The 24938-nt window shown below is 38.8% G+C and overlaps 1 protein-coding gene across 1 annotated transcript in view; it reads left to right on the top strand.

Moving 5' to 3' along the window:
- Nucleotides 1-24938, top strand: part of PCDH15 (protocadherin related 15) — a gene marked incomplete at its 5' end in the record, with an annotated part of 427034 nt that overhangs the window by 378556 nt on the left and 23540 nt on the right. Inside the window, 3 exons of the mRNA XM_083364768.1 lie at nt 509-727; nt 5254-5364; nt 23460-23481. Of these exons, the coding sequence (XP_083220894.1) occupies nt 509-727; nt 5254-5364; nt 23460-23481 (352 nt within the window). The remainder of the gene's footprint in view (nt 1-508; nt 728-5253; nt 5365-23459; nt 23482-24938) is intronic.

The following is a 24938-nucleotide window of genomic DNA, read 5'->3' as shown; positions in this document are numbered from 1 at the left end:
TACTTTGACTCATGTAATATAGAGCCTAATTGCAACAGTACACCATTTTAGCTCTTTTTATTGTATTCGTGGTTGGTAACCTTGTCTCTGAACAGTTGGAGCAATTTTGTTCTAAAGCAATAGAATCGCTTTTCACATTTTCAACATTATGATTCCAATAGATTTGTTCCAGGACTATTTTATACTCTTTTGTTCTATTGTCCCTGGTTTTTAAAAATTACCCATCATCTTCACTGCTGTTTGAGATGACCAGTGTGGTTTTGTTATGAAGCTGTGTCTATCATCACAGATGGCACACTGTAAACAACTCTACTGCCTTCAGTCAATTCAAATGAAAATCAGATCAAACAAAGCACAGAGAGAAGAGGAACCATGGTGGACAAATAAAAAGCTGGAAGGGGGAGGAGAAGACTATTAATACCTTTTAATATCGATTCAGCCTTCACAAAAGAATAGAGGCTAGCTTGATCTTACTGTTTTCTCTTGCTTTGATCTCTTAACACTGAAGATTCCTGGATGGCAAGCTTCTGGATATCAATAAAGAATTTCAACCATACCTTGGGCAAGGAGGACGTATTTTGGAAATAAGAACACCAGATGTGGTGGCCAATGTCAAAAAACAGGCACAAGCTGTGGGCTACACAGAAGGAGCCTTACTGGCTCTGGCTGTCATCATCATTCTTTGCTGCATGCCTGCTATTTTAATAGTTATGGTCAGCTACAGACAGTAAGTATACAAGCACCCTTTATTCTGGTTTGCCTAGCACTTTTTATGTAGCAAAGATGAAAGTAGAAGGATTCAACAGAAGGTACTCACTGCTGAAACCCATAAACCTTATATAGTTGTTTTAAAACAATGATTTTTTAAAAAAAAATGACAGTCTTCTCTGAGATGTTGGTTATCCTTGCACAGGATCACTTATGATTCTAGTGTTCTCATGTGATACCTCCTACAGTCTCGGGTAGGAGATTAGCAATCGTCATGAGATCTTGAGGGATTTGGTTTAATTCAAAAAGTAATTGCCAACCCAAGTCATGTGTGAGAGAGAACACCTTTTTAGGTGCCAACTCTTGTTTTTAGTTGTTCTTTTCAGTGAGCATCAATTATTCACATTAATTACACAAACAGATCTTACTGGGGGTTTTTCCCATTCCTTATACAGGTTGTCCTTAGTTTATGGTGCCGATTGGGACTGGAATTGCTGTTACTAGGTGATGGGGTGCAACTTCATGTGACTTTGCTATTTAGCAAAGGTAGTCCCAGTTGCTATCATTAACTTCCTGCAAGCTTCCCCATTGACTTTGCTTGTGGGAAGAATTCAGGGAAACATCAGGAATCATGTATCTGCAGCTAAGGGTCAAGTGTCCAAATCATAATCGTATAACTGGAAGGACTCTGCAATGGTGAGAATTTTGAAGTTTCACCATTCAACACTGTCACAAGTTTGAATGGTCACTGAACAAAAGGATGTTAACTGAGGACAAGGGCTCTTGAATTATTTTGTTCAGTATGATATACAGTCAAGATTGTCATGACTGAACTTCACTTATTTTAATGGGTTAGATTATTTGGTTGATTCAAACCAAACCATTTCCCTCCAGTTTCACTTCTTCCTTATTATGCCTCTTTGCACATGTTTATTTCAAAAGCATAAATATTATTGCTCTGTTAAGGTAAAGACAGTATCTTAACCTGAATTTTGGGAATTATCTGATCATAAAAATTGAATACAGAGAAATGAAACGTACAACTGTTGACTAGAAGGAAGAAAAGGATAACAATTCCATATGAGAAGCACTGCAAAAGAATAAGCAAGATTTGAAATATGACAGCAGATACACTGAACCATCTCTCCCACCTGGCACAGGCAGGGCTTACTTACCACTACAAATGGGACCAAAATCTGAGTCATTGGGTGAAAAAAATCATCATATGTTCATTTCACTCAATGACTGCAATCTCAGCAGTCCAGGTTGCCATTGTTAAGCTATCTCACAGGTTGATGAGTGGACAATATCCTAGGTAAGGGACACATAGTGTTTCAGTGGGGTGGATGAGGCCTTAGGATGTCTTAGGGCAGGCTGAGTACAAATTTGGGAGGGCCATGCTGTGGACAAGTCTCTCCATTCAGGGACTGAAAATCTTGCTTTGTTCTCTCACAGAAGATTTTTAGCTGTAGAGTAGAGAGACTTGTCTACAGCACCCCCAACTAAGTCACAGCCTGCGCTGATCCTCCCAGGACGTCCTCCACCCCTCTGATGCACCTAACACCCTTAACATACTCCACTGTCCCCCTGCTCTGATGGGATTTCAGCAGGGAAGGTTTTCAGCTCCAGAGTTCTCCACAGCACCCAACCTCAACTCATGCTGCCCTCCCATAGCCTCCCACATTCTCCAAGACATGCTGTACTCCTTACCTTAACACACTGCCTATTTATTCTGCTTGGATTTTGGCAAGGAGGATTTTCAGGCCCTGACAAATCTATGTGCTCCAGAGCTGGAAATTCTCCCTGCTGAAATCCAAGCAGGATGGTGAGGCAGCATTGTACAGTAAGGAGTTCAAGGTGCCTCAGCAGGATGGGAGAGGTCTTGGGAAGCCTGGTGCAGGCTGTGCATGAGTTTATTTATTACAGGTATATGAATTGGAGGGTGGTGTGGTTCTGTGGACAAGCCGTTATATTCCATGACTGACAATCCTGATTGTTTTTCATCATTGATCTTTTTCAGCCAGCCCTCAGAAACTAAAGGAAATCCTTTTGGCAGATGGCAGCAGTTTGTGACATTTCCTGCCGGTTTTCCCATTGACTTTCTGGGGAAGCCAGCAAGAAAGATTGCAAATAGCAATCACATGATTGCAGGGCACTTGGCAATCGCTCATAAGTGCAAATGGATTTCCAAGTACCCAGACTGCTATCATGTGATGGGCTGTAACTTTAGGCACAAATTCTAAGTCCATTCAGCAGCATTGTAATTTTGAATATTCATTGAATGAATGATCATGTCATTATCATGTCATTATTTAAGTAAGGCCATAGAGAAGAATAGTAGAATTTTCAGGATTTTCCTGACTTGAACATAGCAAAAAAAAAGTATAAAAGCAAACACAGTCATAATAAATAGACACACAATAAATATACACAAAATCTGATCAGCAACACAACCATCTCCCCTGAGACCCCAGGCCTCATGAGGGACTTCCCAAAAATAAGATACACCTCCTTGGACCCACCAAGCATAGTTCCTGGAAAGACGGGGCTGTAACATGCCTCTGTTGTTAGATCTGATTGGATGAGCAGATGTAATCAGGGAAAGAAAGTCCTTCAAATAACCCAGCCCCATGCCATGGAGGGTTTTAAAAATCAAAACCAGCACCTGGGAAAGAAAGAAAAGGAAAGGATTTCCTGCAGATTTTACTCCACTGGTCATTGCTGACTATAGGGGGCGTCACTTATTTCCATTTCAAAGGCCATGAGAAAGCACCATCTGAAGAGTGCCTTTTCCTCCCCACCAAAGTGGTACCTATTTATCTACTCGCATTTACATGTTTTCGAACATATGGGCAGGAGGCAGGCGAAGACGAGCACTTAAACCATTCTGAGACACTTGGGTCTCGAACCCAGGCTATAAGCTCAGTGTCTTTAACCACTGAGCCATCGCACCACCCTAGCAATAATGTTAATGCAACCAATCTGGCTCATTCCAGAAGTTTTCTTTTTCCCAATAATGTAAGATTCTTTTAGTTCACAATAACCTATCAGGTTACTCCTTTGTTAACACTTAGCTGCTGTTAGGTTTAATCTACTAAACCTGCATAAATCCATGTTTTAATAAAATAATCTCTCTTCTTTTTAGCTTGCCCCTAGAAGGTATATTATTTTGTGGCTCTTTCAAAGGAAGGGGGGCTTTTTGTAAGATGGTGGCTGGATAGCAGTTATCACAAAATTAATTGCAACTAAATGGCTATTTTTATTAGAGGTCACCTAATTAAAGATATCTTATTAATGTATTAAAATATCTATAATAGGATATTGACTAATTGGTTAGTCATACCCAGTGCTTTTTTTGTAAAAGAAAAAGGTGCCGGAACTCACACATGTCATACAGCCCACCTTGCCTACCCTACAAGGTTCCATCCAAAAAAGGTGCCGGAACTCCGTTCTGAGCGTTCTATGAGAAAAAAAGCCCTGGTATACCAATTAAAGATTGAGGATGTGACCCTGAAAATGGGTTCTGCAGGATATAAAGTTTATAAGAATTTTCTGAATTATTTTTCTGTGTGAATCTCACTGTTTATTCTCTTATTTCTGTTTTACCATTCTGCATTACAAAACAGATTTAAAGAGTAAGTATATTATTTTTAAACTTTATTTGCCTTGTGTATGAATATGCAAAAATTTAGCCTTTGTTTGTGTACAGTGATTTCAAAAAGAAGGATGTGCGTGGATCAGTAGGACAGTACATAATGATTGAAAAGAGTAATGCTTTCCCAAAACAAGGTTAGGAGATTAGAAGTGTGCTAAAATCTTAGATTATTTTTTTTGCCACCTAACAAAGATGATTGTCCCTTTACATGTTTTAATATCTAATGCAATTTAATTCTAAGAAAAAAAGCTTCCTAAATTATAATATTAAAATTGATCAGTTTATGTTCACATTGTAAAAGTATTAGTAAATTTCAGTTAAATAAACTTGACATTGAAAATGTGCTTGAAACACGGGTGTTTGTGCTAGATAAAAAAAATGTCATTTTTATGTGAAAGGTAGAATCATAAACTTGATTAGGGAGACAAGTGGAAAACACAGGCTAATTGTATATTGGTTTAAAATCCCAGAATATTAACCTAATGCTAGTAAATCTGTTAATTTAGCAGTAACTTTGAGATAATCTAGTTTTATCTACTGTATAATGCCAGCATGGTTTTTTTCTTTCTTTGGCATTGATATTAAGAAAATGGGGGGGGGGGGTAAAATCAATATTAAATATCCCAGTTATTTTAGAAAACTGGAGCTTTTCCAGAACGTTGTAGTCAAATCATGCACAAAAACACTTTTACAGTATTCCATTGTAAGAGAACTGAGTATATCAAGAAGCCAGATTTGATTCTGTTTGCAATATGTTCAAATACTTAGCATTAGCATCAATTACCAGTGAAAAGCTCTAATGAATTCTCCACTTGGCTATTTCTACCAATGTGAGCGTCTTTGATTCTCTTCAAATCTCTTCACTTCTTCCCCATGCGATTTCACCAAAGGAGACAAGCTGAATGTGCAAAGACAGCTCGCATCCAGATGGCCTTACCAGCTGGCAAATCAGCAAGCATCCCTGCCAATAATCTCTACGAGGAACTGGGTGACAGCACCATGTAAGTTTTCAATGAAATTTAAAATGCTAATAATGCAGGGTGTAATTTTGATAGTTTAGAAATTACAGTCATCATGGCTAAGCAAATTAATATATAATCTTCTAAATATCAACCGCATGGTGGTGAACATCACGGGGGGGGGCGGAATTCTGCGTTTATTGAAGGAGGATAAAGAAATGGTAATTGTGTAAGCAGAAGCATGTAGGTAGATTTTGGAACACACAAGAGAATTACGACAAGCATTACTATCAATTTGGTATACCAAGTAGAGATCATCTACTGTATGTACTAAATATATTTCAGAAACTTTTATATATTTTTACATATTTTAATATATGCATATTGATTATTGATATGAATTAGATAGCTTGTCAGGTTCAGCATGCACCTTCTTGAACACATGAATTCTGTTTAGAGCATAGGGAAGGCTGGGAGTTGAAGTCCACAAGTCATAAAAGGGCCAGGTTTGAAGACCCCTCCACTAGAATATAAATTGAAGCAAACCCCACTCCCTACTAGCATTGATGATGTTACATAGTTTGGGTAATGAAACATATGCAAGAAAACAACCAAGCTCAGAGAGCACCAAGGACCCCAACGATAAATATTCTCCTCTGTCGCTATGGTAATAAACGTCTAGTGGCTTGCCCTCTCAGTGTTGGTGGGAATGGTCTTGAAGCTTCTTTGGTTGAGCTGTTTACTGTTAGCTTATTTGGCTAATGTCTCAAAGATGCTTTCAAAAGACAACAGGACTTGCTTGGTTTTTTCTTGGAAAACATTTAATTCTCATCCACGATCAAGGGGAAAAAATCAAGAAAGTCCAGTTAAATTTTGAAAACACCTTTGGGACAACCATGACCTCGATGATTGAGAATCTTTATAGACATTTATTTGACTAATCATCACCATCCTATTGTTATGACTCAGGGCCAGCCGGTGGGTCCGGCAGCCGGTTCAGATGTATCGGATGACTCAGATGAGGGGGAGGAGGAGGGTGTGGAAGATGAACCGGCTGATGATGGCTTGGAGGCTTTGCAGAGCCCTCAGCCGGGGACCTCTTCTCAGCTGCGTGAGCCCGATAGTGCGGAGGATGATGACCCACAGCTGGCCCTGTTCAAGGACGCCCGACGCAGGAGGCAGTCGAGCAGGAACAAACAAAGAAAGGCTGTGGGACTCCTCGGGAGGAGGCACAGGGAGACCACGCCCTGAACTCTAAATAAAAGGAGTGTTTGGGGAGGGGCTGGTTGCTGAAAGCAACCCTTCCGCTTGAGGATTCAAGTTCCAGTGTTTTTGTTTCTTGTTCTGTTAATTGACTAATAAATCTTGGCAGACGCTTTTCAGCCTTGGACGCTCTCCAGTCTCTTCTGTTTGAATAGGGGTTTGCCTTACTACAAGGCCGGAAGAGGGCTGGTTCAGAACACCTATAGCCATTTGAGACTTGCACACAATTCTATCCAAAGCTAGTATTATTCAAATTCTGACAAAATGTCTTGAATGCAAGTTTTTTCTGGTAGTTGGATGTTGTGTCAAGATGTTCAAATGCCACATATGAATCGGAAGGAGTCCATATTCAAACTTTTGCATGCAACATGAGCCAAAAAGGTAGATTATTCCACAGGTGGAAACTTGAATAGTATTTTCAACGTGTACAAAAACTTTATACTCACAGCAGAGATTCCAGCTGAGTGCTAATCAGGCTCCATTGGGTCAGGCTGCCTCAGGAAATGGATAGAGCTGCCTTTAGTAATTGGACTTTTTTAAAAAAAATCCATTGAAGGGAGGGATACAGAAGGTATAGAGAAACCCTTTTGATTAAAACATGTTTATTTAAATGTACCATAGCAAAACAATATTTTGGAAAAATAACAATTTATTATGTATTTCACCATGCATTTTAACTGTTTAAAGCCAATACTTAATAATGCCTGAAAATGTAAGCAATGCGTGCTCTGAAGACAATATCTCTTTTCTTTTACCTTTCTAATTTCCGTGGGGCTTTCATTCTGTTTTCAGTTGAAATCTGTGTTGTGAATTACACAAAGCTTCTACAGATAGCATTTTGAAATTAAATTTATTTTTCTTTTCTTCTTATTTGCCTTTGGACGTGAAAGGCATCAGTAAGTAAACTGTCATAGTGGTGGCTAATACAATAGCAAATGGAAATAGCTGTGTGTGTTTTAAAATAAATAGTGATTCTATTTTTATTTATTTATTTATTTATTTATTTATTTATTTATTTATTTATTTATTTATAATGAGACTTGTATTTTTCTAGTATGTAGTACCTAGATTTTATTCAGTACTCTCCAAAGGAAACTAGATATAAAACATTAAAAGCAGTGTGACCAAAGATCAATAACTTACAGCAAATAGATTTGAGGCCCTTCAAGTTATTGGTGTTAATGACATTTCTCTACAATCAAAAAAAAGTTACAATCCGAAAACCTTTCATTTATCAAAGGTCTCATTAACATCTGTAAGAATAAGCTCAGTTAAACAACTTAAGCTTTGCAATTATACCTTTATTTTGTTCTCATACCTGCAATTAAGCTATGCTAAATTCACACTGAACAAGTAGAGGAGACAGACATGGTTGACCAACCACTGTTCCTAAAAGTATTTTCTAGGAAAAGCCGCTTAATGGACTAACTGTGATTTCCATTTTAAAAAGGTTTTATGTCCTCACAAATGACCCCAAATAGAAAGAACAGTTAGAAATTAAGAACAAGAATTTTTTTTGAAAAGGCCTAGACGGTCTTGAGCAATGGAATTAAACTAAAATTTATAGAGTCACAACTGGTGATAAAAAATGAAAAGCACATGTATAGGATTGGGGAGAGCTAAGCTGGCAGGCAGTAATGGATTTGAAAAGGATTCTAATTGATCACAAGAGTTGACAGGATCATGCAACTGCTAAAGCGGCAAACACCTATTTAGACAATATTAACAAGAACGTGGGATCCATATCATTAGAAGTCTCACTCTTGATTGGGTCTCATTTGGAATGCTGGCTATAGTTTGGAGTGTGGCACAATCCCCTTTTAAATGGACAAACTGGAGTGAAATCAGAGGAGAACTACAAAGATGAGGAGGGGACGAAAAATTTAACCTCCAAAGAGAAGTTTGATGGGAGGTTTTTTTCCAGTCTTCACATGTCTAATAGTTGTCATATTTCTCTTCATTGGAGGTCATCAAAGAGATGGTTAGCCATCTGTCTGAAATACTTTAGCAGATCTTGGCTCTTTCCATGGGGATGGATCAGGTGACCGGAGGTGTCTTCCATCTCTATAATTCTATGAAAAACACAAGTGCAATTGGGATATGACCAAAAATGTACTTTCTGTAATGTTTTGTCCCTCCAGCAATATTAACTATAAGTAATTGTTAGACAGAGAAATCTGATCCTATTTCACATGTGGACTGCAGACTTGCATCCTATAATATTATAATTCGCTTATTATACCCTTTCCCCCAGTGATGTGGTAAAATAACTTCCTGTGATTTAGTAGCTTAATTCATATAGATTAATTACACTAGATCTAGATTCTTAGATAACCTAGAAGAACATAGACTTTTTATTCCTTTTCTGTTTCATATTCACTGCATTCATGTTGTTTTTCCCATGCATGCTTTCTCATTTGTCATTATTTTCTTTCCTTTCAAGTCTTTTACTTCTATACCGTTTTCAACAATGCAGGAGAAAAAATATATTGTTAGATGGAGGAGACCGTCAGAGAGCTATTAGCAACTTTGCTTCTCGTGCAATTGAGGCCCACAAGCGGTCTAATATCAGAGGAACATTGAAAAATAATTTTCCCAAATCTGCAAGCAATATTACATTTTTATCTGATGAGACTCCCTTAACTATTCAAAACCCTCTGTACGCTGAGGGTGCATTGCATAGTTCCACTTCTGAGTTGTTACAGGAAAGCAAATACGTTGTACCCCATTTTTTTCATAGAAAGTCAGCTTTGAAAAATGTTCTATTGAGTGGCACTTTGAAAGACATTGAGCGAGCATGGACTTTACCAAGTCAGCTTACCAGGAAAAATATTTTGCTCATTATGGACCCAATTCAATGGGACCAGGAGAAAAACAGAGTAAAGAATGAAAAGATTGGAATCCATCAAAGAAGATCCGATAGAAGCAGTCTAATCTTGAAGACCATCACTGGCACAAGGACATCAGTTAGAGAGAAAGCAAGGCAATTTGAGCAGCAGGCTCTGCAAGATATGCAACAAATGAAATGCCAAGATAAGAGAACTGGGCTTTCCCTGGCGAGCAGCACCTGTGTTCAGGATGAAGAGCAAACAGTAGAACCAACTTCTGAATGTTTTCTTCCATCCTCAGGATCTCCTTCACTTTCTTTTTCTTCATTACAAGCATGTTCTGAGGTGACTGAACTCAGAACATCAACAGCACCATCCATTGCCATCACTCACCATGATCTACCTGAACAGTTATCCCCTCTACCAAGTCAAACAGTAACTCCTCCCCCTTTTAACATCAAAATGTCTGAGGATGAAACAAAAAGCATTCAAGACCCACCAAAACCTCCTCTTCCACTTCCACCTCCTTCTCCTTCCCCTCCACTGCTTCCTCCTCCCTCGTTATCACTTCCCTGCCCTGCCCCTCAAAGGCTTTCCTTGCCTTCCTCACCCATTCAAAGCACCCAACTCCTACAAGTCAAAAAATGTACTAAATCAGCTTCCAAGCAAACCATGGTATCATCACAGTCAGACCCTGGTGATTCTTCTCGCAAGCAACTGAAGGGAATTCTTAAAAATATCCATAACTTAGCAGACATTGAAAAATCAGTGGCCAATATGTATGGCCAGATAAATAAAAATTACATTCTGCCTAAAGACGTAGACAAGGCAAAGCCAATAACAGATATTGAAATTGTAGCTGAAGCTGAAGCTGATGAGTGTAACCAACAGAATGGTAATTTGAGCAGTTTAGCGGAGGAACATGAAAAGCAATTCCCATCTCAGGCAACTGCCCTATGACAGTCCTGAGTGATTTATATGCCGAGTACATCATGCATTCCATACATCCTAGACCCAATCAGAATGTTTCTTTTTCTCTCTCCTTCACTTCACTGTCTGCTAATCAATAATACTGCTATTCTTGAGGTGATCTACAATTTCATATTGTAATGGTCAATTGCAGTGCTTTTTTTGTAAAAGAAAAAGGTGCCGGAACTCACACATGTCATACAACCCACCTTGCCTATCATACAAGGTTCCATCCAAAAAAGGTGCCGGAACTCCGTTCTGAGCGTTCTATGACAAAAAAAGCCCTGGTTAATTGTTCATTTCTTAGATGGCTAGTCTATGTTAAAGGGGAATATGAGACATTACAATTCTAAGAGCCAGAAGTGCATTTTAGCAATTAGGATGCTAAATATCAAAGGGATATTTAATTTGGTCAAAATGAATTGTCTCCAGAGAAAAATTATTATGAATAAAGGTGAATATTTGCAGCTCAGGGTTGATATGAGGGATCCTGGTTTCTCTCTGAGCCTGGTTGTTCTCTTGCAGATGTTTCATTATGCAAACTAGGTAACATCCTCAATGCTATTAGCTCTAATGATGTTACCTAGTTTGAGTAACGAAATGTCTGGAAGAAAACAACCAGGTTGTTATGGTCTATAGCAGGGGTAGGCAACCTTGGCTCTTTTATGACTCGTGGACTTCAACTCCCAGAATTCCTGAGCCAGCCATGCTGGCTAAGGAATTCTGGGAGTTGAAGTCCACGAGTCATAAAAGAGCCAAGGTTGCCTACCCCTGGTCTATAGGAAAGGAATATATGGTTAAATTCTCTGGTTAACTTTAATTTTTCACTGAAAAGCGTGGTTGGATGTCATCAGAAAACAAATGATAATGACAACAAGCAGATTATGCAAAAAGAAAAGAATACAATTTTTGCAATAATATATCATCTTTTTTCTGTAAACTGGAGTGATTTGTGCCATAGCAACAGGTTTATAGCTTTGATGATTTTTCTATTTATAATTCTCCCTGTTCTCCCTCCTGTTATCCCAGCATGCCTTTTATTACTTCTTTATATACTTACACTGCATATTCTAAGTGTTAACTTTTGTAATATATTTTCTGTAAAAATCCTTTTTTTACAAAAAAAAAACCCTATTAAAAATACATTTCTCTCTACTGCATGCTACCTTGCTAAGCACATTTCTTTTATCATTTCTTTCAGCTTGTCAAAACTAATAAATGATTTGAATAATTACTACAAAAAAGAGGAAATTGTAAGCGCAAGTATTTCCCCAAAGCCCACACTTAGCAAGATTGTGGCTTTTAAACCTAAACAAAAACTATCAGCAGGATTAACATTCTATTTTTATTAAATTAGCTGCTTGTTCTAGTGCAGGGGTAGGCAGCCTTGGCTCTTTTATGACTCATGGACTTCGACTTCCAGAATTCCTGAGCCAGCCGTTCTAGTGGAAGTAGGTTTGTTCACAGTAGAAGTGGGTTAGAGGGGGAAAAAATATTTGAGCCAAGGGCCAAGAAGAAATAATATACAGGTAGTCCTCAATTTATGACCACAATTGAGCCCAACATTTCTGTTGCTAAGAAAGACAGTTGTTAAATGAGTTTTGCTCCATTTTATGATCTTTCTTCCCACAATTATTAAGGGAATCGCTGCAATTGTTAAGGTAGTAACATGGTTGCTAAGTGAATCTGGCTTCCCCATGGACTTTGTTTGTCAGGAGGTCGCAAAAGGTGATTGCTTGACCCTGGGACACAGCAACCATCATAAATATGGCTCAGTTGCCAAGCATCTAAATTGTGATCATGTGACCATGGGGATGCTGCAACAGTCATAAGTGTGACAAATGATCATAAATCTCTTTTTTTCAGTGCCATTGTAACTTGGAATGGTTACTAAACAAACTGTTGTAGTTGAGGAATGCCTGTAGTGAAGAACAGACATGTCAAACTCGCGACGTCGTATGACGTATTGGAGCTTTTTCTCTATTGCCGGCAATGGGGTGGGTGCGGTTTCCTGATGACGCATCCGTCCCGCAAGCTGGCAGTTTGACACCCTTGCCATTGAAGATCCAGCTTCAAAACTTTTGCCATTTGGTTAGGTTCAAAACAATCATGAAGGGAATAGGTAAAGGTAAAGGTTTCCCCGCACACGCGTGCTAGTCGTTTCCAACTCTAGGGGCCGGTGCTGATCTCCGTTTCAAAGCTGAAGAGCCAGCGCTTGTCCGAGGACATCTCCGTGGTCATGTGGCCGGCATGACTAGACACCAAAGGCGCACGGAACGCTGTTACCTTCCCACCGTAGTGGTCCCTATTTTTCTACTTGCATTTTTTACGTACTTTCGAACTGCTAGGTTGGCAGAAGCTGGGACGAGTAACAGGCGCTCACTCTGTTACGCAGCACTCGGGATTCGACCCGCCAAACTGCCGATCTTCTGATTGACAAGCTCAGCGTCCTAACCCACTGAGCCACCGCGTCCCTATGAAGGGAATAATAATATATAATTATTATTTTGTTAGAATTGGTGGAAAAGAAAGATAAATAACTGTTTTGTTTCCTTCCCCACATATATAATCATGAGTAAATACAATGTCACACACACACACACGCATGCACAAAAGTTTCTATTAACCACAAATAAAGAAAGAAGGGTACTTGGAATAGGAGTTTAATGGGAGCAATAGCCTAAAATAACTGAAGAACATTGTATTTTTTTCTCTCTCTATGGCTTAGGAAATGGGTAGATTCCATGAAGAAAACTGATGGACAAAAAAGGTTAAGCGTTTTTCCCAGTTATCCATCACCCTATTTGAACCCTTTGAGAGCACTATGATCCCAATATAATAATTTAAAAAATCTATTTTGTGACATCAACTTTGTGTCCTTAGCTCACTATATTTCTTCCCCATCCCCTCCGATTCTTAGTATAAAAACACCCTAGGCCTATTTCAGAAATATGTATAATTATTTTTTGCAAACCGAGCATTTGAGGTAGACATTAAAAGCTTAAAATCAGTTTTCTCAGCTAATATTATCCATCACCAACAGGTAAGAAATCATAGATATCCTATAGTTAAAGGTCTCAAAATAGCTGGTTTCTCTTTGCTGGCTGACTTTTTCTTTAGCAACACAACAGTGAGTGACTGGATCAAAAGTTAGTTCTCCAAAAGCCACTTTCTGTCAACTTCATCACCTGAGTTCTGCTGTTACACTAGAAATGTCTGTGCCTAAGAAAATTCACCTTCCTATATAGGAAAATACCTATATAGGATTGCCTGTTCCACATATAACCACTGGTTGTTGTTTGGCTTTCTTCTGCATAGTTAAAAAAGGTAAAGTTTCCCCCGCACATGTGTGCTAGTCATTTCCAACTCTAGGGGCCGGTTCTCATCTCCGTTTCAAAGCCGAAGAGCCAGCGCTTGTCCAAGGACGTCTCCGTGGTCATGTGGCCAAAGGCGCACAGAACGCTGTTACCTTCCCATCATAGTGGTCCCTATTTTTCTACTAGCATTTTTACGTGCTTTCGAACTGCTAGGTTGGCAGAAGCTGGGACGAGTAACAGGCACTCACTCTGTTACGCGGCACTCGGGATTCGACCTGCCAAACTGCCAACCTTCTGATCGACAAGCTCAGCGTCCTAACCCACTGAGCAAATTCATTCATTAATTTGTTCATTCATTCATTCAACATACCAATGTATATGGCTGCCATCATAAGTAACTGGGGGAAGGGGGGGGCTAATGAGTATACAAACAGAAATCTATAAAAAATATTTTCTAAAGGAATAAAAGATGCCTTTTAAAAACTCCACGTAAACAGATACATCCTGTTGAATCAGGTTTTTGAGGTCTTCTGAAAGGCCAACAGGGTTGAAGCCAACCATATTCCAGCAGATAGGCTATTCCACCTGGCAGACTGATAGATACACTATGTCTCCCAAATCCCATATGTTTCAACAGTGTCACTTATGCTGGCTGTTGTTTTTTTTGTTGTTGTTGATTTTTATTTATTGAACACATTTATATGGGCTGCCCAATTCACACATGGTTGATGGTGGACTCCTGGGTGTTAGTTGTTCTCTTCACGTCTTCAGGTATTCAGTTTTCGTAGGCCTGAAATCAGAGCCAGGACTCAGAGTTGGCTCAGCAGTACATGACCACTATAGATTTGATCCGGGTTGTCGATGGCCTGACTTATTTGAGGGAAGGTGTTGGATCTGCTATTTGGCTTGGAGCAACTGAATAAAGTGGGGGATACAGTCCCCAGTCTCTTGTCATTGACAGATTGCTCTTGCTAACTCTGTGGTCTGTCTCAAGTGCCTGAATAGACCTGGTTGGGTTCCAGAGGCAATGTGGGCAGTTTTTGAATCTCTACTGCAGGCTTTGACCAAAGCCTTAGTTATTGCCTGGAATGAGTGGGTGTTGGTGCTTTGGATGAGATTGCCCCTATGCAAATTTTTATATGCATGGATGTTGGAGGGTCCTGATTTACAGATGAATGGCAGGAGGTGAAATGATCAACAGGTGCCTAGAGCATGACTGAAGGAAAAGAAAGCAAATTTAATTAAACACAGGTAAGAACTTGATTAGGGATTTGTTTATAGTGATGAGAACAATGAAATGTATGTATTCCTCCACTCTTACCATGTCCTCAGAAATCTGGCTAGTGGCTCTGTCTTTGCTAGGTAAAGTCTCTAAAAATCACTTGGGATTGAATTCTGGCAGTGCAAGTCCCAGGGAATTGATTAAGGCACAGGCCTGCTAAATAATTTGGGGAGAGCTTGAGTCTGCTAGTCCTGAGGAAATGGACCAAGTTCTTTAGGCAGGGGTGAATACCTCTTTACAGAAGGGGATGGTGACACCTGCTTTGAAGGAAGTGGTGTTTCTTCCTCTTTCAACAAACATTGCCAGATCCAGCAGTAATAGATACTTTTCCTCCAGTCTTCCTAACCTTTTTAAGGAAGGAGGTTGTTGTTCAGAAGGTGATAGGCTTAAAGTTCTGAGAGCTGTAGAGGAAACAGTTGGGCTCGTTTCAAGTTGGTTTCAGTCTGAGATATCCTGAGATATTTGTAAGCTAGGTATATTTATGAATAATTACTGGTAGCCATGGACAGATGATTCTGGTCTTCCTTGATCTGATGTTTTTGAAACCGTCAATCATGTAACTTTCTGAAACAGCTTAGGGCACGGGTGTCAAACTCACCACGTCACATGACATGTGACGTATCGCGACTTTCCCCCCATTGCTGGAGCTGGGGTGGGTGCGGTTTTGGCATGATGGATCCATCCCTGTGGGCTGGCAGTTTGACACATCTGGCTTAGGGGATTTGGGGTGGCCGGGTGGAGACTTTTCTTTGATCGACTGATCTTTGATTGATTGGATCCAAAATAGGCATTCTCTGCCGGCATGAGTAGGATACGCTGGTCCAAGCAGTGCAAGGTTGTTCATAAGGTCTTTAAGATCTTTAAAGATCATAATCAACACCTTGAGCTGCACTACGAAAGGTTTTACTTTTACCTCAGCTCACAATTAGCTCCTGAGATACTTTTATTACTCTGAAAAATGATGATGATAATGATAATAATAATTTATTATTAAACTTGTATGACGCTCGACTCTCAATGATTCTGGGCAACTCACAACAAACAAAGAAATTACAATCAAATCAATAAAACATTAGAAATAAAAATAAAAGATGGCAACCACGATGAAGCAAGGAGCCTTCCTCTTCTTCCCAAACAGCGCAGTCTTCATCGGTCTTCTAAACAACAGCAGAGCAAGAGACATAGAAGTACAGCTTTAACTTCCTTTATTATTTAGTTTATAATTTGACTTTATTTGTATATATTGAGGGCAGCTTATTATAACAATATCTGGCCCAAGCGAGCCATTCTTCTTTTTTCCTCTTTCAACTTAAGACATTTCCCCAAAAGAGGGTTTAAAAACAAAAAAAGTGTACAATCTATGTTTAATTTCAGCATTAAATACAAAATCATTTTTCACATACCAGTACATCCTAATCACACTTTCTGTTGCTTTTGGTTTTGCATTTTTATACTATTTTAAATTACTAGGTTTGGACACATACATACACACTGCTTTTTCTTTAGTCAAAAATTCTTTCCCTATCTTACATGGGGGCATTTCTGTCTAAATGTTGAATCTTACACAATGAAAATTTATTTATTTATTTAATTTAATTTAATTTATATACCGCCCTTCTCCCGAAGGACTCAGGGCGGTGTACAGGGCAATAAATACCAAAAGTACAAAATACAAAAATTATAAACAAATTAAACAATTGTGCCCGAATACAATAAATTAATTAAAAACAGTAATTAAAACCCCAAACCCATCAGACCAGGCCGGCTTGTTCAAATAAATAAGTTTCTAGATCACGTCGGAAGGAGCGAAGGTCGGGAGCCATCCGGAGCTCAACCGGTAAACGGTTCCAAAGGTCTGGTGCGCCCACAGAGAACGCCCTCCCCCTGGGGGCCGCCAGTCGGCATTCTCTGACCGGTGGCACCCTGAGGAGGCCCTCTGTGGGAGCGCCGGACCTTTGTAACATTTGAAGTCACTTCCTATCTTAGTGCATCTAAAAGTGAAAAATGCCCTATGCCAGTGGTAGGCAACCTTGAATGGAAAGGGAGAAGTTTCCATGCTGAGCCATGCTGGCTCAGGAATTCTGGGAGTTGAAGTCCACGAGTCATAAAAGAGCCAAGGTTGCCTACCCCTGCACTATGCAAAGAGAAAATGTGTGAATGTTCATGCATCATGGGACTTTGCACACAGCATAAGGCTAAAATTCATCTCTTTCCACATGCTTCTATAATGTACAATATGAATGTACTAAATCATATGCCTTTTTAAGCCACTTAGAAAACAAGGCCACCATATATATCCTTGAAGACCAATTCGTGCACAGTCAGAGGCGTAGTTGCTATTAACCTCAAGGACCTTTTCATGCATACAGTCAGAGAATGGAAGCATTGAAAAATACAGTACTGTTGAGGCAGCTCACGGTACAAGGATTTCTGCAGCTTTGCTTAATCAGAGGCCCAGAGGAACAGGAGGGAGAAATCTCATCTACCACATTATACTGAGAGCCTCTGAAAAATATTATTCTGGACCTAGAAGAATTGAAAGAATCTGATTCGAAAGAAAAATGATCTTTCTGCAGGGTACTCGGAAACAAGGCTTATGTATCAAAAATTGAGATAGATAGTATCTTTCAAGCTTTCACATTTTAAATAATCAAATTTTTATGACCAAGCCAGAAGGTAAACCTAGTTTTAACTCTTTGTTCTCTTCCCTGCCTTGAGTTTGATCTATGTTTTTGTTCTGTTGCAAGGTATTTTCAATGAGGCTTGTCCGAGAAACAGGAAATCCTTTAAATCAAATCAATGTAAACAAAACAGCACAGACACAGAGAACACAGAGAACTGAGCAACTGATTATATATATAATGACGGATGGGATTCCGTCGAAACGTTGCTCCTACACCTTCAATTCTACGCGGGGAAAAACCCGAATGACCAAAGATCCACATACAAACACCCGCGAAAACCTCAGAAAAAAAAAAAATATATATATATATATATATATATATATATATATATATATATATATATATATATATATATATATATATATTCAATTAATAGAGAAGTACAAGTATTTTCTTATCTGTTAGGCAGGCAGGACATAATCATGTGACATATACATATATATATATATAGAGAGAGAGATACATATATGTAGACATGTATATAGATACTTACAAAGATACATACATACATACATTTGGTTTCTCTCCAGTCACTAGAAAAGAGACTCCCAAATCATATTGTCCTTGATTTTTTTCCCCTTCATAAAATCAACTTTGGCCCAAGCCAGATATATACATGGGAACTGGAGTAGTGAAAAATACGGTACACAAAAACAACAAAGCTTCAAATCTCTCCAAGTCTGAAAATCCTGGCTTCTTCCACTCCACTCCATTACTCTACCATCCACTGTGTTTTTGTCATATCCAAAATGTTACTACGATCACCTGTGCAGTTGACAGAAAGCATCCATTCGCATTTCCATCACAGTAATAAGTGTGGTTATTTTTTGTTTAAAGTCAGTTGTTCAGAAGTTTTATTTATTTTTCAAATTTATAGCAATAGCAGTTACTTACTGTATATCCCACTTCACAGTGCTTTATAGCCCTCTCTAAGCAGTTTGCAAAGTCAGCATATTGTCCCCCAGCAATTTGGGTCCTCATTTCACCAACTTTGGAAGGATGGAAGGCTGAGTCAACGTTGAGCTGGTCAGGAATGAACTCCTGGCAGTGGGCAGAGTCAGCCTGCAATACTACATTATAAACACTGCACCGCCATGCCAAATTTATATAGCCACCCATCTCATATATATGTCTTTGGGGCACTTTACAGACAAATAAAACAAATGTAAAAACAAAAAAAGAACAATACAACAACAACAACAACAACAACAACAACAATAATAATAATAATAATAATAATAATAATAATAATAATAATAATAATTTTATTTAGTTTTAGTTTAGTTTAGTTTAGTTTTATTTAATTTGTATACCGCCCTTCTCCTTGGTAAGGACTCAGGGCGGTTCACAGGGCATATATAAAAAAGACAATACAAAAATTAAAAAAGATTAAACCCATGCCCAGTTAAAAACAATAATACAAATCTAAAACGACGAATTAAAACCCATAATCCCCTGTCAGGCCAGACCAGCCATTTCAAATAGGTGGGTCTTCAGGCCCCGACGGAAAGTTCGGAGGTCTGATGCCGTCCGGAGCTCCACCGGCAGTTGGTTCCATAATGCCGGAGCGCCCACAGAGAAGGCCCTCCCCCTGGGGGCCACCAGTCGGCATTCCTTGACTGGCGGCACCCTGAGGAGGCCTTCTCTGTGGGACCGCACAGGGCGGAGGGGAGTTGATGCCGGCAGCAGGTGGTCCCTGAGGTATATTTATATACCACCCTTCTCCCGAAGGACTCAGGGAGTCATAGAGTCATATTTTTAAAATCATTAAATACACAATCCCATTTGTCCCCATGCCTGTTAGCAAAACTAGGTCTTCAGAGCCCTAGAAAATTCAGCACATTTGGAGCTAATCTGATTTCTGGGGAATGATGTTCTGCAGAAAAAGTTATCCTCTAGGAATCCTGGATGACACCCCCTGGTTGATGGGAAACTTTCTTCTAGAATCCCACAATACTCCCTGGATGATAGCACCTGCAATACTCCACCCTTGCCAGTCCAGATGGGTTGAAAAGGTAAAGCTGCAACTCCTCAGGTAACCCAGTTCCTTGCCATGCAGAGTTTTATAGATCATTAGATCATGAACTGAACTTGGAAGCAAACAGCTAATGCAGCTCACGGAGCAGAGGTGTAATGTGCAGAACCTGGAACATGCATAACTGCCTGCATTTTAAACAAGTTATAGTTTCCTAAACCCTTCAAGGGCAGTTTCATGTAAAACACATTTCAGTAATCCATACAAGAAGTGACTAAAGCACGAGTAACCTTGAGTAAGACCTCCTGGTGCAGAAATGGGTGCAACTGATACACAACTTGTAGTGCAATTGTCTAAGGACCCTCCTGGCTATGGCTACCAGTTAAGATTTTGATTCTGCATGAATCAAGATGTTTCACTGCATATACACTGTCCAAATTAAAATAGTGTCATTAAGAGATTCGTATTATTATTATTATTATTATTATTATTATTATTATTATTATTATTATTATTATTATTATTATTATTATTTAAACCCCTTTCTCTAAGAAATACGATATACTTGGGAAATGAAAGCAGTTATTTTTAAACTGTTTGGTCTGTTTGATTATGTATAATTTTCACTTGATTATTGAGATTTATTTCATTAAAAAACCTAATGCTATGACCATCTGCTAAAACAGCAGAATTCCTTATTTTCATTTAAGATCAAACTGAGAGTAACTTGTAAATTATACATTCCCATAGCTAGCTCTTTCGAAAAACCCCTGAACCAGCAACACTCAGAAAAGTGCAATTAAAAGAAATCATCAGTAATTTGTAATTGAAAATGAGCACAATTTCAGAATATTATTTTTACTTATACCCCTCCCAGGTGTGGACATTATATAAAGTGGCATATTCTGATATCATTTCTTTTCTTAAACTCTCAATTCTCCTAGCTCTGGAAATTTTGGAAGAGGCATTATTATAAAGTGTTAGCATGCGGGAGCAGTAAGTTTAACTCTTACTAAAATTACTGTAAACTACTGTGTTTCCCCAAATATAAGACCCAATCTTATTTTTGAAGGGGCCTCCAATAGAGGCATCAGGACTTATTTTCAGGGAGTGTCTTCTCCACTCACCTTGCGGCAGCTGAGAATGGAGCTCCAAGCTGTATTTTGCTGTCAGAGGCCTTTCTGGAAGGCCTGTTCAGCTGAGTTCTGAGCTATGGCTTGAATCCATAGCTTGTTACTCAGCTTCAGAGGCCTTCTGGAAAGGCCTCTGATGGTGAAATGCAGGCCGGGGCACACCGCAGAAGAAGTGGGTCAGCGAGGAGAGGCAGGTGTCAATTCATGGGAGGCCTGGTAAGTGGGTGTGGGGCGCATGGGGCAGCACCACCCTCACGCCCGCCCTAGCTTGATTTTTAGGCATGCACCTTGCCCCAAAACTAGGGCTTATTTTGGGGGTAGGGCTTATATTATACCCACCCCCCAAAATTAAGCTAGGGCTTATTTTCAGGGTAGGTCTTACTTTTGGGAAAACATGGTATAATATTCCTTTTTCCCACCCACTCTTTTCACATTTGAAATTTTAGGCTCATGCTTGTATCGGGGGGGGGGGTATATACATAGAATGTATGCGTGAAAGAGTTGCTGAACTGGAGAAGAATTTAAACTCCTTTCTTCTTACTTTTCCCAGTGAATTGTCTTTTTTTTCATTCCAATCAAGGGGGCACGATGGCTCACTGGTTAAGGACACAGAGTTTGTCAGCTGGAAAGCCGACAGCCCAGGTTCAAGATCTTGAGTGCCATGCAACAGAGTGAGCTCCCATAACTTGCCCCAGGGTCTGCCTACCTAGAAGTTAGAAAGCATGCAGAAGCAAGTAGATAAATAGGTACCACTTCGGTGGGAAGGTAACAGGGTTGCACATGCCTCAGTGTATACTCTTTCATGACCACTGAAAGGATCTCTGGACAATGCTGGCTATCTCTGCTAAGAAACCAAGAGGAACATTGGCCTCTAGACTTAGAAATGACTGGACAGGAGAAACTTTTACCTTTACCTTATTCCAATCAAGCTATCAGATTCAAGTAGGAGAAAAATGCTTTGGTAGCAATGAATGCAGAGGAGTTAAGCTAACTCTGTGCAGCTTGTCTCATTCTGCAGATTGCCTTCTCCCAATGCAACTTTCTTAAAGAGGAGAAGACTTAAGTTTTCAAAAAGGATGGGGGCATTGGAAGATGTCATCCAGGAAAAAAAAATGCTGTGAGTTTCACTGTGGCTTCAAGTAGACTTTGAAATGTCATTGATCATCTTCATTTTAAACATTCATTATTTATCTATCAAATGGCCTACAGCAACAATTCACCTCTAATAATCCTCTACATAGAATGAATGCTAATTGAAAAGCTTTACAGATGGTAGTATTAAAAATTAAATGTACTCTTCCAGATTGTTCTTTATTTTTCCCTTAGGTATGATTAAATGGTTTCTCTCATCTGCTGCCTCTCCCCTAGCTTGAACTTAGCACAGTTTTAAGCATTTGTTTCTTCTCAAACAAATCTACTGTATAGCTCAATAAAGCAAAAGATCCAATTTAAATAGAAAAAGGCCCTATCTGGAGGAGGTTCATAACTTGTCAAAATCAGTAGCCTGTAAAGACATAATAAGAAGCCTAAACTGGGAATTCTGTACATACTAAACAGGAAATAGATTGCATGGATGATTTCAGTAGCATCTGGAATCAATTTTGAGAATTCAGCTCAATAAACTCCCCAGAGGCCCTGATTTTTCCTTTTATTTACAACAACAAATTTGGCTCAAGAACTATTTATGGTATAGAAGGATCCTACATTGTCCTACAATTTAATGAAAAGAAGGACTAGGGGTGACATGATAGCAGTGTTCCAATATCTAAAGGGTGGTACAAAGAAGAAGGAGTCAACCTATTCTACAAAGCAGCTAAGGGGCAGTATGGAGAGAACCAACCTAGAAGTAAGAAATGGCTTGCCTTCAGAAGTTGTGGGTGCTCCATCACTGGAGGTTTTTACGATAAGATTGAACATCCATTTATCTGAAATAGTATAGGGTCTCCTACTTGAAGAGGCGTTGGACTAGAAGACCTCCAAGGTCCCTTCCAACTCTGTTATCCTGTTTAATTCAGCAGTCATAATTGAAATGTTATGTCCTTCAACATAATTTAGTATGGATGGTTAACATCCTTGCTCAATTGCAAATTAAATGTGCACCTGAGAGCTTTCAGGTAGACAGTATATACTGAGCTGATCACAATTGTGCACCCCTATCAATCTTTTTTTCCAAATATGAGGCAAGTCCTCCTGTAGCAGAAGTTTACTAATTTTCTGAAGTGATTTCTGGGTAAAAGAAGCAGGGAGATGAGAACAAGATATAAAATATGGAGAGAAGATCCAAAGCACAAATAGAAACTCCATTTTTGCTTTTGTGAATTTTGGAAGGAAGGATGAAGGGGAGATGAAAAAAAGAATTGCTTTCAGGGCACCAAAGGTGTCTATATCCCATATAGCCAATATCAGATGAAATGTGTTCTCTTTAGCAAATTAGAATTCAATGTACTTTTATGCCATTATTCAAGTTCATAGTACTCCTATGCTAGATAAATTTATGAGCTATGCATTTATTGTTGCCATAACAACCGATTCCCTTCTTTCTCATTATTTCCAGTGGATTTTCCCACAAGTTAACCACATATTATTTTTAACCTCTTTTCTGGAACATATATTTTCATTGACAAATGTAATACAAGTAATTGAATTAATGGCATGCTTTTCTTTTCTTTTTAAATTTGTAATTCAGACGTGGATATGCACAGCAAGAGGTAAGACACGCATTCCCTACATTTATTTTAGTAAAAAGTTATAATTTATAGCTGTTTCCTTCAGCATAGGCTGAAGAATTTAATCAACTGACTTAAATGTTATCAGTGAGATACAGTATATGGATGTGTATGTCTTCCAGAGCTTTTAGATATAAAACCTCTTGTTCCTTTTTCTTTCTGTTTGTTGCATACATTTCATTTTTTTTTAAAAAAAACATTATTTACTATAATAAATGAGTAATTATGATTTAATGTTATGTTTTCAGAAAAGATGCACCAGGAAAAAAAACCTATTCCCAAATAGACAGATTTTATATATAAAAATGTGCCTTTTCTTGTATTGTAAGTGGTATAATTTATTGATCCATCATAGACAGCCAAGCTAAGGGGAAGGAAATACCTAACACAAGTGCCAGGAAGACCAATTTTTTTTTGACCCGAATGTAAAAATGGACGCCAGAATGAGATTTAGGATGGAATTTCATGCTCTTTCCTGTTTTTCAAAATCTAGCCTTTTCGGTTTCTGGGGAAGGAAATTCCTAATTTCCAAATGGTGTCAGAGAGGCCAATATTTTTTTCACCTGAACATAAAAACGGATGCGAGAGTGAGATTCGGGGTGGAATTTCATGCTTAATTTTAATTTCGTGCTGTTTCCTTTTCTTTGAAATCAAGCGGTTTTTGGTGCGTGGGGAACTAAATTCCTGATTCCTACAGGTGCTAGGGAGGCCAAACCTTTTTTCAGCTGAATGTAAAAATGGATGCCACAATGAGATTCGGGGTGGAAATTCATGCTTAACAATAGTGCTGTTTTCTGTTTTTGAAAATTGAGCCTTTTTTGGTGTCTGACGAAGGAAATTCCTGATGCTGCAAACAAAGACATAGGTGCCATGGCCAAAAGTTTTTTTTTATCCAAATGTAAGAACGGATACGTGAATGAGATTCAGGGTGCAAATTCATGTTTAAAAAGGCTGCTCTTTCCTGTTTTTTTCAAAATCAAGCCTTTTCAAGGATTTTTCTGCCCATGAGGCATTATTTTTTTACCCAAATGTAAAAACAGATGGCAGAATCAGATTTCGGGTTAAATTGCTTTAAAGTGGTGCTTTTTCTAGTTTTTAAAAAATGTGGGTTTTTTTTGCTGTCCGAGGATGGAAATTTGTGATGCCAGGGTCACGGATTTTTGTGGCCAGGAGGTGAAAATATTTTTTACACAAATATAAAAACGGACAGAAGAATGAGATTTGGGTTTAAATTTCATGCTTTAAAATGGTGCTTTTTCTAGTTTTTAAAAATCAAGCAATTTTTGGTGTCCGGGGAAGAAAATTCCTGATGCCGGCATCAGGGATTTTGGTGACTAGGAGGCAAAAATGCTTTTTGACCCAAATGAAAAAACGGACTGCAGAATAAAATATGGGGCTAAATTTCATGCTTAAAAATGGTGCTTTTTCTAGTTTTTAAA

This window comes from Vipera ursinii (assembly GCF_947247035.1).
Source record: "Vipera ursinii genome assembly, chromosome: 5".
Lineage (NCBI taxonomy): Eukaryota > Metazoa > Chordata > Lepidosauria > Squamata > Viperidae > Vipera > Vipera ursinii.
Note: the sequence above shows the minus strand (reverse complement) of the source record. Positions and strands in the feature narration are given on the sequence as shown.